The 12,168-nt window shown below is 37.6% G+C and overlaps 1 protein-coding gene across 3 annotated transcripts; it reads right to left on the bottom strand.

The window, feature by feature from the left end:
• Positions 1-70: 70 nt before the first annotated feature.
• On the bottom strand, positions 71-9,288 carry LOC136779105 (growth arrest-specific protein 2-like). Of its 3 annotated transcripts, none has more exons than XM_066736453.1 (8): positions 8,971-9,288; positions 4,959-5,250; positions 2,897-3,021; positions 2,684-2,825; positions 2,143-2,401; positions 1,685-2,072; positions 1,541-1,627; positions 71-710 (listed from the first exon to the last, which is right to left on the bottom strand). In XM_066736453.1, the coding sequence occupies exons 2-8, from the start codon at positions 5,176-5,178 to the stop codon at positions 636-638; spliced, it is 1,296 nt and encodes a 431-aa protein (XP_066592550.1). In that variant the 5' UTR covers positions 5,179-5,250; positions 8,971-9,288; the 3' UTR covers positions 71-635. The 3 variants fall into 3 exon arrangements, with proteins under 3 accessions (XP_066592550.1, XP_066592549.1, XP_066592548.1); XM_066736452.1 differs by adding an exon at positions 5,419-5,764 and having other exon boundaries at positions 73-1,627; positions 8,971-9,282; XM_066736451.1 differs by having other exon boundaries at positions 74-1,627; positions 8,971-9,280.
• Positions 9,289-12,168: the final 2,880 nt, after the last annotated feature.

A 12,168-nucleotide genomic window follows, 5' to 3' on the forward strand; every position in this document is an offset into this window, starting at 1 on the left:
CATCCATAGGTTTATATTTTGCTGATTGATATACCATACGATGTTGTTAAATATTTTTTATTGTTTAACAAAATATAACGGTGAGTACGAGATAGTCCATATTAAATTAAGTTTAATAATTTTTACAATGTCAAAACTTAATATGATGATATACAGTATAAATAATTGCAGTTTTGCACATTACCTCTCGCTTGAGATTTTATTGTATTATGTTATGATTAAAAATGTGTTGTGTTTATTTTTAGTCAATGTGAATGTTCATGGATGATGTCAAGGTTTTCTCAAGACGAGCGGTTGTTCTTAAATTGACTACAGAATAGAGTTAACTATTTCAAATATATAAGCTTATTCTTATCATTAACATTAACATAAACTAAAAAAGAGAAATAAACAGGTACAAATTACCTGATTTCATTATGTATATACATTTGATGAATACACTTATAATGAAACAGTATGGCGGAATCATTTTCTTGTACGCGGAGAAGCCGACATTGAACATTATACGGTTTTGACATTTTAACCTTAAAAATGTTCGACATTGCTTTAAAACTTGAAATAAGAAGACACGCTGCAATTGTACAGCCAGTTCGGAACGTTCAAGAATATATTCTTCGTGGTTAACGCGAATAATGTCAACGTGCTGCTGACATTATTCTTCTTGCATTTCTTTGCTTTGGTATCCCATTGCACAGTGTGCCCTTGCATTTCTGTAAATCGGTAACAGTTATATTGTTTCTAATTTTGGTAATGTATAATCGATCAGTCTTAGCCTAATTTATAAAAGTACAAAACATATATAATATCGTGGCCAGTTGTTATAAAGCATTTTCATGTTAGGCAGTAGAGAGTTATATTATACATTGATTAGGTGCAAAAGTGCAAGAATAATTTATGGATTGGAATAAATTCTAGTAAAATCTGCGCTACGTATCAAAGTGAATTTAAAGGATGGAATCATCAAACCCTGCATTCCTTACAAGTCATATTACTTTATGTAAAAATTTATACATACTTTAGCCGTGAAAAATGCAAGGATAAACAAAAAATAAAAAAAACGTATATATAGATTATGTATATATATAGATAGGCAATGTTTGATAAGAGAAAAGCTCAAATCGAGCTTTTAATTGCACTTTTTGCCATCGCACATATTTCTAAGGTGCGATATTACCTCTTAAATCGGGGTCCCTGAAATAAGTGCTGAATCTATCAGATTTAACTTTAAAACCTTGATCGTTATTCGCATTATTCTCGTATAAGAAGACGTAGCAAACTAGGTGTAGATTATTCAATGGTGTATAATATATAAAGTAGAGTGGAATGTGATCGAAGCGAGTCGAAGCAATCCGCTGTTAATTAGAGAAAAGTGCTAGCGGCCCGAAATGGGCTGCATGGTGGTACTGCGGTACTTGACGCGTAAAGGCGTGTGAAGGAAGTTGGTGCGTTTGCCGCTGCTGGTTACGCTCGTGCCGTTAGGCAGTGGAGGTGTGGGTGTGGATGTGGGTGTAGGTGTACCTTCGCGGCTGAGGACCCTCACCTGACAGGGGTCGTGCCTAGCCAAGAAATGTTCCAAAGTGTCCCAGCCGCCTCCAACTCTTACCATCATGTGTCTTCCTTTCAGCAACTATAATAGACATTATAATTAGCCAAACTCTGTCAGCATACAGCAGTGCATACTTACTCTAATGAAAACGTTTCTCCCAGCGATATGGTAACGACCTTCTCCCACTTTTCTTACTCTCAATTTGGAACATTTGCTAGACGGACATTGGCACAATCTCTGAACGGCTTCAGTAGCACGGCGCACCTTGCGGTCGAGTTCCGTGACGGGTCCAGTGTGTTCCGGTGGCGAGGGTGGTTCGGCTGGGGATGGTGGTGGAGAACTCGAGGGAGAGCGAACCTCGTCATCGGCGCTCCCCCTGGACCAGTCGTCCTCGGTAGTATCGCTGGAAACACCATCGCTTCCTCCTGTTGGCCCGTTATCGCTGACCGATCGTCGTATTTCCGCTTCTCCTCCCTCTCTAGGGTCCAACCATCGCGTGGCTACTGCGCTTACTTCCGATGCGGAGCTGCGATCAAAGCGTAACAAGAATGTAGCGGTCTTACGGTACTCCCATCAACGCTTATGAATATTACTACCTGCTGTGTTTAATTTTATCCGTTTGCGAGTGGGAAATCGCAGGAGGAGGCGATGGGGATTGAAATTGCCAGGAGGAGACCAAACTACTGTGAGATATTCCACTGTCAGTCATGCAACAGAGCTCCCTCTCCCTCTCCTGCTCCGCTGCAATTTCCCTCTCGAGCTGCACTAACCCTGGTGGTTCCACTGAATATCTCGCAGCTAATCTTGCCACTTCCAATAGACACAGAACAACGTTTCGTGGCTGGCCATGCAAAACTGGAAAATACCAAATCGCGTTAGGTTCCAGCAGAATACAACTCAACTATTTATTATACGTTTACTGTAAAATTTTTTTGCAAAATTACATTAGTCGTGGGCAGATATATAACCCAAACCTGTGCTTGTAAATTTACATAGGTCAGTAAACGAACAATTTTAACAGTTTTTATTACAAAGCTTTTTTGTTAAATTAAAAATATAAATTTACCACGAGACTGGATTACTAAGTTACAAACGACTGATGTAACGTTTACACAAATTCTTTACAGTGTACCTTACCCAAATCATCGCTTTCAAAGAGAAGATTTTCATGGACGCCCAGACGACGACAAAATTGAATGAAATTCTCCATATTATCACGCGAGAAGAAACTCCTCCTAGCTGCGTTTTCCCAGCAGCGACCTCTTATGACGGGAACCGGCTGAAAAATGGAATAGTGAATAGTTAATCGATTTGAATATGGCATATATAAAAATACATAATTAAACTTACCCCTTTGGCTCGTCCAGCGTCTATGGCGGTTCTCGCTTTTTCCTGAATGATTCGGGCCAGTCGACAGACCACCGCGCCATTGTCGAGCGAGTCGAAAAAATTCTCTCCAGTTATATGTTCGTTATCTGCAAAGAGAGCAGAAAAAGCAAAGTAGTAACAGTGATCCTGACTTGAAAATCAATTGAAGGGGGATCCCACGGTGCTGGAGCAGAGAGAACGATAGGAAGCCAGAGATATCGATGGTAATGAGAGGCAGGCAAGCAGCGAGCACAGCTGTGCTCGTGACTCGACTCGGTAACAATAGGCTTCTTGCGGAAGGAAAAAAACTCCTAAGCTTCTAAGCTATAAACACTCTCGCTCTCTATGAATTCTCCTGTGCCACGCACGAGCCCTTTGCCAGTGTATAACTCGGTCACCCGGAACTCTGCACTACGAGCAATCCAACGTTATTTTACTCTCTTGTAATTAATTGCACACGTTGGAAAAAGAATTTCCATCCTATCTTTAAATTCGATGCTTTGCAGGGACTCGAGTCTCGAAGCATGACACGACAAGACACGACAAGCATTTTCGTGACGCTCGCCTCGCCTTGCTTGGTACTTGGTACTGGTAGTACCACTAGTACCCGATATATATATATATATATATACACACACACATATATATATATATATATATATATATATACTTGGAGATTCGTGTCACCGCAGCCAATATTCAAGAAACGAGAAAGGGAGAAGAAGCGGAAGAGGGGTGGCTAACTTCCGGTTGAGTCAGACACTCCCTTATGTTCTCCCTACAAAAATCCGGCAGTCCAGTTTTTCTCGAGGAACGTTTCTCTAGAGTCACGTGCTCCACTTTAAACTGCAAACTTAATAATGGAGTATTGCACCAAACCGTCCTATTGTCTCACGGATCAATGTATATCAACATCCTGACCTGTCCTGTCCCGTCTATCCTCAGACATATCGCAATATCTTTCTTCTGCTGCAACATAAAGTTCAAGCATGATTCATTGTAATTTTTCACAACATTTCACGTATGATTCATTTCCTACATGTATAACAGAGCTTTTTATTTTCTTCTAACATCTTTAGCTCTACCCAGCACTGCTTGATCGATACTTCAATCTCTTTCCATATATATAGACATATATGCATATAGATCGTTTAAGTACGAGCATAACCAGTGCAGAATTTGCGTGTGCATAATAATTGCAAAGTGGCGAAAGCTCCTTCGCATTTTCTCCTTGCAGTAGAACGCCTCGTTTACGTAATAATTTCGGATGGTCCAGATACTCCAGTTTCAAGGCCACTTGCTATCGTCGAAGCAGGTCGCTGGTTTTTTCTTCGCAAAGGCGCATTAGGCTCCGTAATAGGAATCAAGCAGTTGATTTACGTTTCTAGAAAAAACAGGTTGACTCACTTAGGGTTTTATTGATCCAATCGACGAGATCTTCCTGAAGAGGAACGAGCTGCCAGCTTTGGGTAGAGTGGATTCTCTTGTGATAAAATTCGGCATATTCCTCATCTTCTGGCAATATCGTTTATGTTTTTAGAAGCAACAGCTTGACTCACTTAGGACTTTATCGATCCAACCAGCGAGATCTTCCCAAAGAGGAACAAGCTGCCTGTTTTGGAAAGAGGTGATTCCCTCATGATAAAATTTTGCATATTCCTCATCCTCTGGTGATATTTCAGCAATAACACTGATATTTCTAGAAACTCGGTAAATCGACTCACTTAGAGTCTCATTCATCCAATCAGCGAGATCATCCCGAAGAGAAACGAGCTTCCTGCTCTTTGGTCAGAGTGGATCCTTTCGTGACAAAATTCTGCATATTCCTCTTCAACCGCTGATGCTCTGGGAACGAAGAGATTGCAGGTTCTCGGCGGCAAGTAATTAAAAAAAAAACAAAAACAAAAGAGTGATCCGAACACTATAGCATCTTTGACATAAAGATTTGACCATATAGTATACCTTATTTTATTTTGGACGGATATATTTTGAGATCGCCTCATTTAAAATGATTTACGTTTGTATAAAAAGCAGGTTGACTCACTTAAGGTCTTATTGATCCAATCAGCGAGATCTTCCTGAAGAGGAATAAGCTGCCTGCTTTGGGCAGAGTGTATTCTCTCGTGATAAAATTCGGCATATTCCTCTTCTTCTGGCGATGCCCTGGGAATATCAGCTCGATTGAAGACGGAGGTCGACGATGGTCCCCAGCTACTGCGGTAGCGCGTATGTTGGCTGGTGGGAAATCGGTTGGTGTAAGACATCCTCCCCGGCAGCCTCCAGAATGAGTCCAATCAATTTCCTCGGTTTCCCCTCTCACTGCCGTTGATGCGGCCCTGAAATCGTAATAAGCCATTAATATCGAATCTCACAGATATGAAAATAATCGATTCTCCTTGAAAATCTTCAGGGAAACTTTTATATATGTATATATAGATTACTCGAATCGCGTGACTTTATTATTATACCTTCTAGATTCATCCAAGATATACATATATACATACACATATATATAATTGCTCTTTTTCTATCCTTTTTAATTCTCTATCCCATCGATTGTTCCACACAAGAGAGAGGGCAAATGATTAATGTGCATCTTCGCAAACCCACTCGTGTCCTTGCATAGTCGTAGGCTTTGGCAAATCAGTGTCGTAAATAACTCATCGCTCGGGAAAACGTCTCCATTTCTCAATCTACATGCTAGTGCTTGCTAAGAATCTCCAGCTCGCTGGTTATCCTTCATTGGAGAACGCTGGAAGCTCCAGATATGGGGAGAGTCCAGTTCGTTTCCAGATTTGGCGATGCTCTCTTCCTCCAAGCTACTCAATTTTCCCAATTTCACCAAGTTCTCTGTATCGTTACAATTTTTATTTGTTATATTGGAATTTTAAGCTTTGATATTCTAAGTGATAGTTGGAAGAATTTAAACTCTTCTTTGTTTCAAGACATTTTACGTTTCTTTCCTCGAAGCTATCTCGAGTTTTTCCAATTTTACGAAGTTCTATATGTATCGTTATAATTTGTACTTGTTACACTGGAATTAGTTGTGATGTTTCAGGTAATAGCTCGGTTGGAACGTTTTAAAATGTTATTTGTTTCAAAGGATATTAGTTTTTCTTTCTGCAGATAATGTTTTGTTTTTTTTTTATTAATAAAATCATCATTTTTATATGCAATTGAGTAAATACTTTCTTTTGCTTTGAATATTTATTGGCATTATTATTAATTTTAATAAAGCCGTGAAAAGAAATATTTTTTCACATCCCAAGGGACTCTTTAATGGGATCCGTTATACCGAGGTTATACAAGATAAAAACGCCTTTTAACGAGTCGACGTTATTTGAAGACGAACTTCATTGTTCTTGGACTCTTTGGATTCATTAGAAGCACCTCTGTTAAATAATATAGACAGATTTGCAAAAAACTGTTTAAAAATTCTATTTGAACTTTTAAGAATGAGTGATCAGTCGAGAGGATTGTTTTACTTAAAAGAAAATGTTAGAACGAACTCAATGATTCTAAGAGCAACAAAATTCCATATTAAATAACGGTATACCCTCCAAGACAATAATTTCAAAAAATTTATTTTTTAATTATTTTTTTTTAATTATACCTTGGAAAGGTATGACGTTATTTTGAATTGAATTTTATTGTTCTAGACTCGTTGGATTCGTTTAAAAGCTTCTCTAAGTAAAATAATCGAAATTTTCAAATCCCAAACCTTAATAAAATAAACCCAACATAATTTTTTTTAAATCAGGTTATTTTATTTAAAATAGGAGGTTCGAATAACTCCAACGATTCCAAGAACAATAAAATCCGTCTTCAAATAACGCCGGTTCGTTAAAAAGCATTTATGCTGTGAATTCGGTATGAGGGATCCTATTAACTTTATATTTGAAAATTTAAGAAAAAATTAGTGTCTTCTGTTACGAGTTTTGGATGATTCAAAAATGGAATAAATTTTTTGTTCCGCTTACATTTGAAATTTTATTATTTTTAATCTATTTTAGAGAAAATATTTATGATCTTGTAAAATAAGTTTTCAAAATAATTATAAGTTCGATGATTGTAAAGAACTTAATAGCTGGAACGATACGAACTTTCAGTTATACAAAAAAGGAAAATTTGTTCTTCGTTTTCTTTTACAGTTTTGTCATTTTTAATATATTTTGTGGTAATTTACAGATACAACCGTGTAATAAAATCCTTAAAAATTTATTTATTAATTGCATGTATCTTAGAATTTAGAACTAAAAATTAGAGTGTTTGGAGCTTTGAGTTATTTGAACAATGATTAAGTTTTTTTCTAATTACATTTTGAATTTAACCAATTTTAAATGAATCTATCCCTAAAATCTTTTAAAAAGAGCCTTAAAAATATTAACATGTTAGGTGTACGAGCCCTAAGAATGAAAGATACTAACAGGTAAAATATTCTAACACATCCTATAAGAACGTTCTCAGAATATTCGGATATCCTGCGGATATACTACTTAGGAGGTCTTTTGGATGTTGTGTGTATTTGTTATTAGGGTAGTGGCTAGAATGTAGGAGCTTTGAGTTATTCGAGAAGGGAGATCTAGCTTTCTTGCATTTGCATTTCGAATTTTTACGAATTTAAAGAAACTTCAAACCGATTTATCGTTACGACCTAATAAGAAGCTTTAAAATTATTTACACGTTGAATGGGCCCTAAAAATCAATAGTAGCTGCAACGTTATGAGCTATGGGTTATTCGAAGCATAACACATATATTTTATTATTTCCAATTTTAATTTTGTTACTTTAACATTTTTTTAAAGATAATCTGTATAGTTACTGTCTTATAACGAATGTTAAAAATGTGCTTGCACGTGGAACGGACCTTAATAATCCAGCTAGTAACTCAGACGTTACGAGCTCTAAGCTATTACAAAATTAATCAGATTTTCTCCAATTTGTGCATTTCGAACTTTCCTAATTTTTATGAATTTTAAAAATAATCTATAATTACTATAGGAATTAAAAATATTTATACGTGAAAAGGGTTTTAAGAATTTAGCTACATAGTCTCTGAGACATAAGGAGCTTCAATCTATACAAAAATGGATCAAATATTCTTCCATTTGCATTTCGAAATTTGCCAATTACCAGCCCATCGCTACGACCTTGTAAGAAGCTTTAAAAATATTTACACGCAGAATGGGCCCTAGGAATCATCGGTAGTAGCTAGAACGTTTCGGGCTTTACGCTATTCAGACCGTGATAAAGTTCTCTTCGATTTGCATTTCGACTCTAAATACGTGTGATTTCTGCTCGAAAGTGTTTAGATGCGTGTTAAACTCAACGAACTGGACCGCGTCAATATTAGCTGGACCCTCGACCAACTTTCCAATCAGTTGGAAGCGTCCGCACCCATTACGATCTTCATTTAAATCGAGCAAATTAACAGCGCTTAATGAGCGATAAAGTGAAACGGGCTTTTCTCAATTGACAAAAAATGGAAGAAAAAAAAATAAAGAGGAAACGTTACGGAGGTGATTAAAGCGCAGAAACAGAGCGTGCACGCACAATTATTTTCTTGCGAGAGGCTAAATTGCAATAGAAATGTATATATAGTGTCTATAAAATTTCAATGTTCCACATATGATATTATACGAATGTACGAAGTTTCTTCATAATTCGATTCGTTGGAATTTTGCAGTTGGATGAGAGAAAAAAAGAAAGAAAGAAAGAAAGGATATAGTGGGCGTAATAAGGCGTTAATAGTACTAATAGGTAAGTGCTCTGGAGCGCGAATCGCACTGTCACTGTACGTGCCTGTGCGCGCACCGATGCAATGGCTTTCCACTGTAAAAAGAAAGCCGAACGATCCGGAATTTGCACTGATTTCAAAAAGACTTTACGTGTCTCGACGCATTAGTAATCTTAAATGGAGTAGAGTAATTTCATTATGAGAGGTTCGACGGTTTAAGCTTTGCTTTTTCAAGAGGAAAAGCTGTCGGGGGTAGGAGAGTAGGGGGGGGGGGAGACAGAAAAACACGCAAAAGAGAGAGAAAAAGGTAGTCGTTCACCCTAAGGTTTCCTGGGATCATTGTCCGCCTCCACCCTTTTCCGGACCACCTTGCGTGCACAGCCAACTTGAAACTTTTCTCAGAATATTCTCTTTTATACGGGAGTTGTTTTCAAACTGAAGGAGACTACTGTTTACCGACACACGACACAACGCGCGGCTGCCGAACAGCAGCGCTGCAGCTCCGGCTCCAACTGAAACTGAACTGAACTGAAGTGAACTGACGACTGACGGCGGACACGGCGGTCGGCGACGGCGGGGCCGGTGGCGGCCGGCGCGGCTCGGCGGCTGGGCCGGAACTACTAGTACTACTACACTCCTAAGTACTACACGCCTACACACACTTGACACAGCTACATGGCTACACGCCACTGTCTCGCCCCCCTTCACCCCACTTACTCTCCTACTCTCAGTCCCACCACCCCCTCTCCTCTGTTATTCCCGAAGGACCCCCCACCTAATGTACCCTTTAACCATGCAATCAATTCGAGAGAATCGAAGCTGCCGTGAAAAATATCAGACTCGTTTCCGGTGGACCACGTGGGTCACATGCCATTTCTCGCTCTCTCACTCACTCTCTTTTTCTCTATCTATCGACGATACCTGCGCAAATATTACATTCGTGATTAACAATTACGCAGACACAAAGCCAGCTAATGTACGCACACATGCGTAAACACAGGCTTTTAGTCTGCGCCCTCAGCTTTCAACAGCGATCCATTCGAATACTCAGCCTCTTAACCTCTCTTTTTTACGCGCGCATCCCTCCCGAGCTCCGGTACATCTCCCTCAATCAATACTCCACACAGCAGACTGCAGACATCCTCCGGCGCCCAACTTTCCTATAAATATCCTCTCCTGGATCCCAATCTGCTTATCTGTAATCTCAAATCTCTATATACTATATTGGCTACGCCCCGATCGTAAGAGATTCATGTCTGTTATTGAGCTTCATTTACTGCAACTGAAAAAACAATGCTTGCAGCTTCTACTACTCGTTCAAGGTAATTCCAGTGGGAGCCGGCTAAATTCTTAAGTATTTCTTTAAATTTGGAGAATCTTTAGAAGCATTATCAATTTTAACGAGAGAATGGCTTTTATCATTTTAAAAAACCAAAAAATTATTGAATAAAATTTTACCAAATTATTAAGAAAAACATTATGGTTATTCAGCGTCTAACTTATAAGATATGATCTTTGAGGAGTACAGAATCATTCTCTACGTAGTATGTATAAAGGGTACACAGGTTTAACGAAAAGTTTCCGGTAGAGGATATGCAAATACAGATTTCTTTTTGTAGAGTAAAAGTAAAAATGTTGAGTATTATTGTAGCATGGTAACTACCTTTAAAAAATTCGAAGACTTCAAGAAATTCTATATTTGCAGGTGCTTTTTAAATTCAAGTGGAGCGTACCAGAGAGGACCGTTTCTTGAAACAAATCTGATACGAAAGCCTATTGCTCTCCTTATATTTCTTGTAGGGTGGAGTAAATTTAAAAATTTTGAGCGTTATTGTAGCAGGGTAATTACTTATCTGACTCAATTTCGACGCCTTCAATAATCCAAAATGTTTGGATGAATTGTTATATCTAATTAAATCGAGCATACCAGATGGTATCGTTTCTTGAAACAGATCTAGTATGAAAAAGTCTACTGTTCTCGTTACATTTCTTCCATTTCTTATAAAATCACATTTTTAATAATAGGTACTTAGGTATTCTTCAATTTCCTGTTCACTGAGTAACTTTATGTGTGCTTCCCCTGTAATTATATAATAGAGTAAATCATATTTAAAAAGTTTTATCGTATACTGTGGTACGTAACGTTTTTGCATAGAAAATCGGTCGTATACATATGTAAAGTGATTGACAGGTGCATCAATTTTCTAACCAATTTCGACTTTCTAACAGCTGCGCTAACAAACTCGTCAAAACAACGACGAGAAATTTCATTTTCTCTTAAAACAAAAAAATTAAGATACGTTCTGCAGTCATTTGTTCAAAATTCTATATTTCTTTAATATATAATAGGTCGGTTTCGTTACCTACACTTTCAATATTTCCAATTATAATTGTTTAGTCTGTGTGACATACTATATATAAAGATTTTTTAAGTATATAAAATACAGACAATAAAAACAGAAATGATATTATCTTGCCATAAGTATGAGATTAGTATCTATTACATCTATTACATCTATTAATCTACTGAAGGGATTTGTGACACGCATGGGTATTTCTCTAAAAAGAAAGAATAAAAAGCAAGCTTTATAATTCGCGTAATGTCTCTGTGGATCTTCAGATCGCGCCACTTACCAGCAAAATATAAACACCTAAAAGGGGAGAAAGATACCAACCGATACATTTACGCAAAATACACATATTAAAACAAGAGCTTTCCGTTAGAGTGCACTTTAATCATACATATAGGGCAGTATCAATAAACTGAACTTAAGTTTGGGACAGACTTAGCTAAGATCAATTGTCTCACTTTAACCTTTAGTGCAATACTTAGCTCGTTCTTCGTCTTAAGTAATTGCTAAGCTAAAATTCCAGCTTAGGGCCAGTTGTTCCACCTATTGGCAAACGTCTGGATAAATTTATCCGTTTGGTAAAGCTTGAAATTGAATAGAATTTACTATAGTTTGTAAATTTTACCAAGCAGATAAATTTTACCAATAGGTGGAAAAACCGGCCCTTAGTCCGGTTTATTGATACCGCCCATAGTGTTTTCTCTCCACGGATATAATAGATACATCGAAAACCTAATTGCGAGAGAGAGAGAGAGAGAGAGAGAGAGAGCACAGTGGAGAATGGTAGCGCCATCTTGAAAAGCGAATAGTTTCAATCTTCGTATAAATACTTTATAGCAAAAACTTCTGTTAAGGGTGAACCCTACCAAGTCGGGTTAACTTAACCCAGAGTTAAAGTGGTATAGTTAATGTAACGGGAACTATACCACTTTAACTCTGGGTTAAGTTAACCCGACTTGGTAGGGTTCACCCTAAAAGTTCTTGAAAATAAACTTCATTTTTTACCAAATAAACATTTCAATAAAAGAAACCTGTTAAGACATTTTCACACCTAAAGTCTCACAGCGATTATACAAGTCAAATGAAACATAAATTAACCTTTTGGTGAAATTCCAATTTACATTTTAGACTTCTGCATTGTATTCCTTTGTTAAAAAAGAACGCTA

This window comes from Prorops nasuta, unplaced genomic scaffold (assembly GCF_024137725.1).
Source record: "Prorops nasuta isolate Cenicafe-Biocafe unplaced genomic scaffold, Cenicafe_Pnas_1.2 PNAS00015, whole genome shotgun sequence".
NCBI lineage: Eukaryota > Metazoa > Arthropoda > Insecta > Hymenoptera > Bethylidae > Prorops > Prorops nasuta.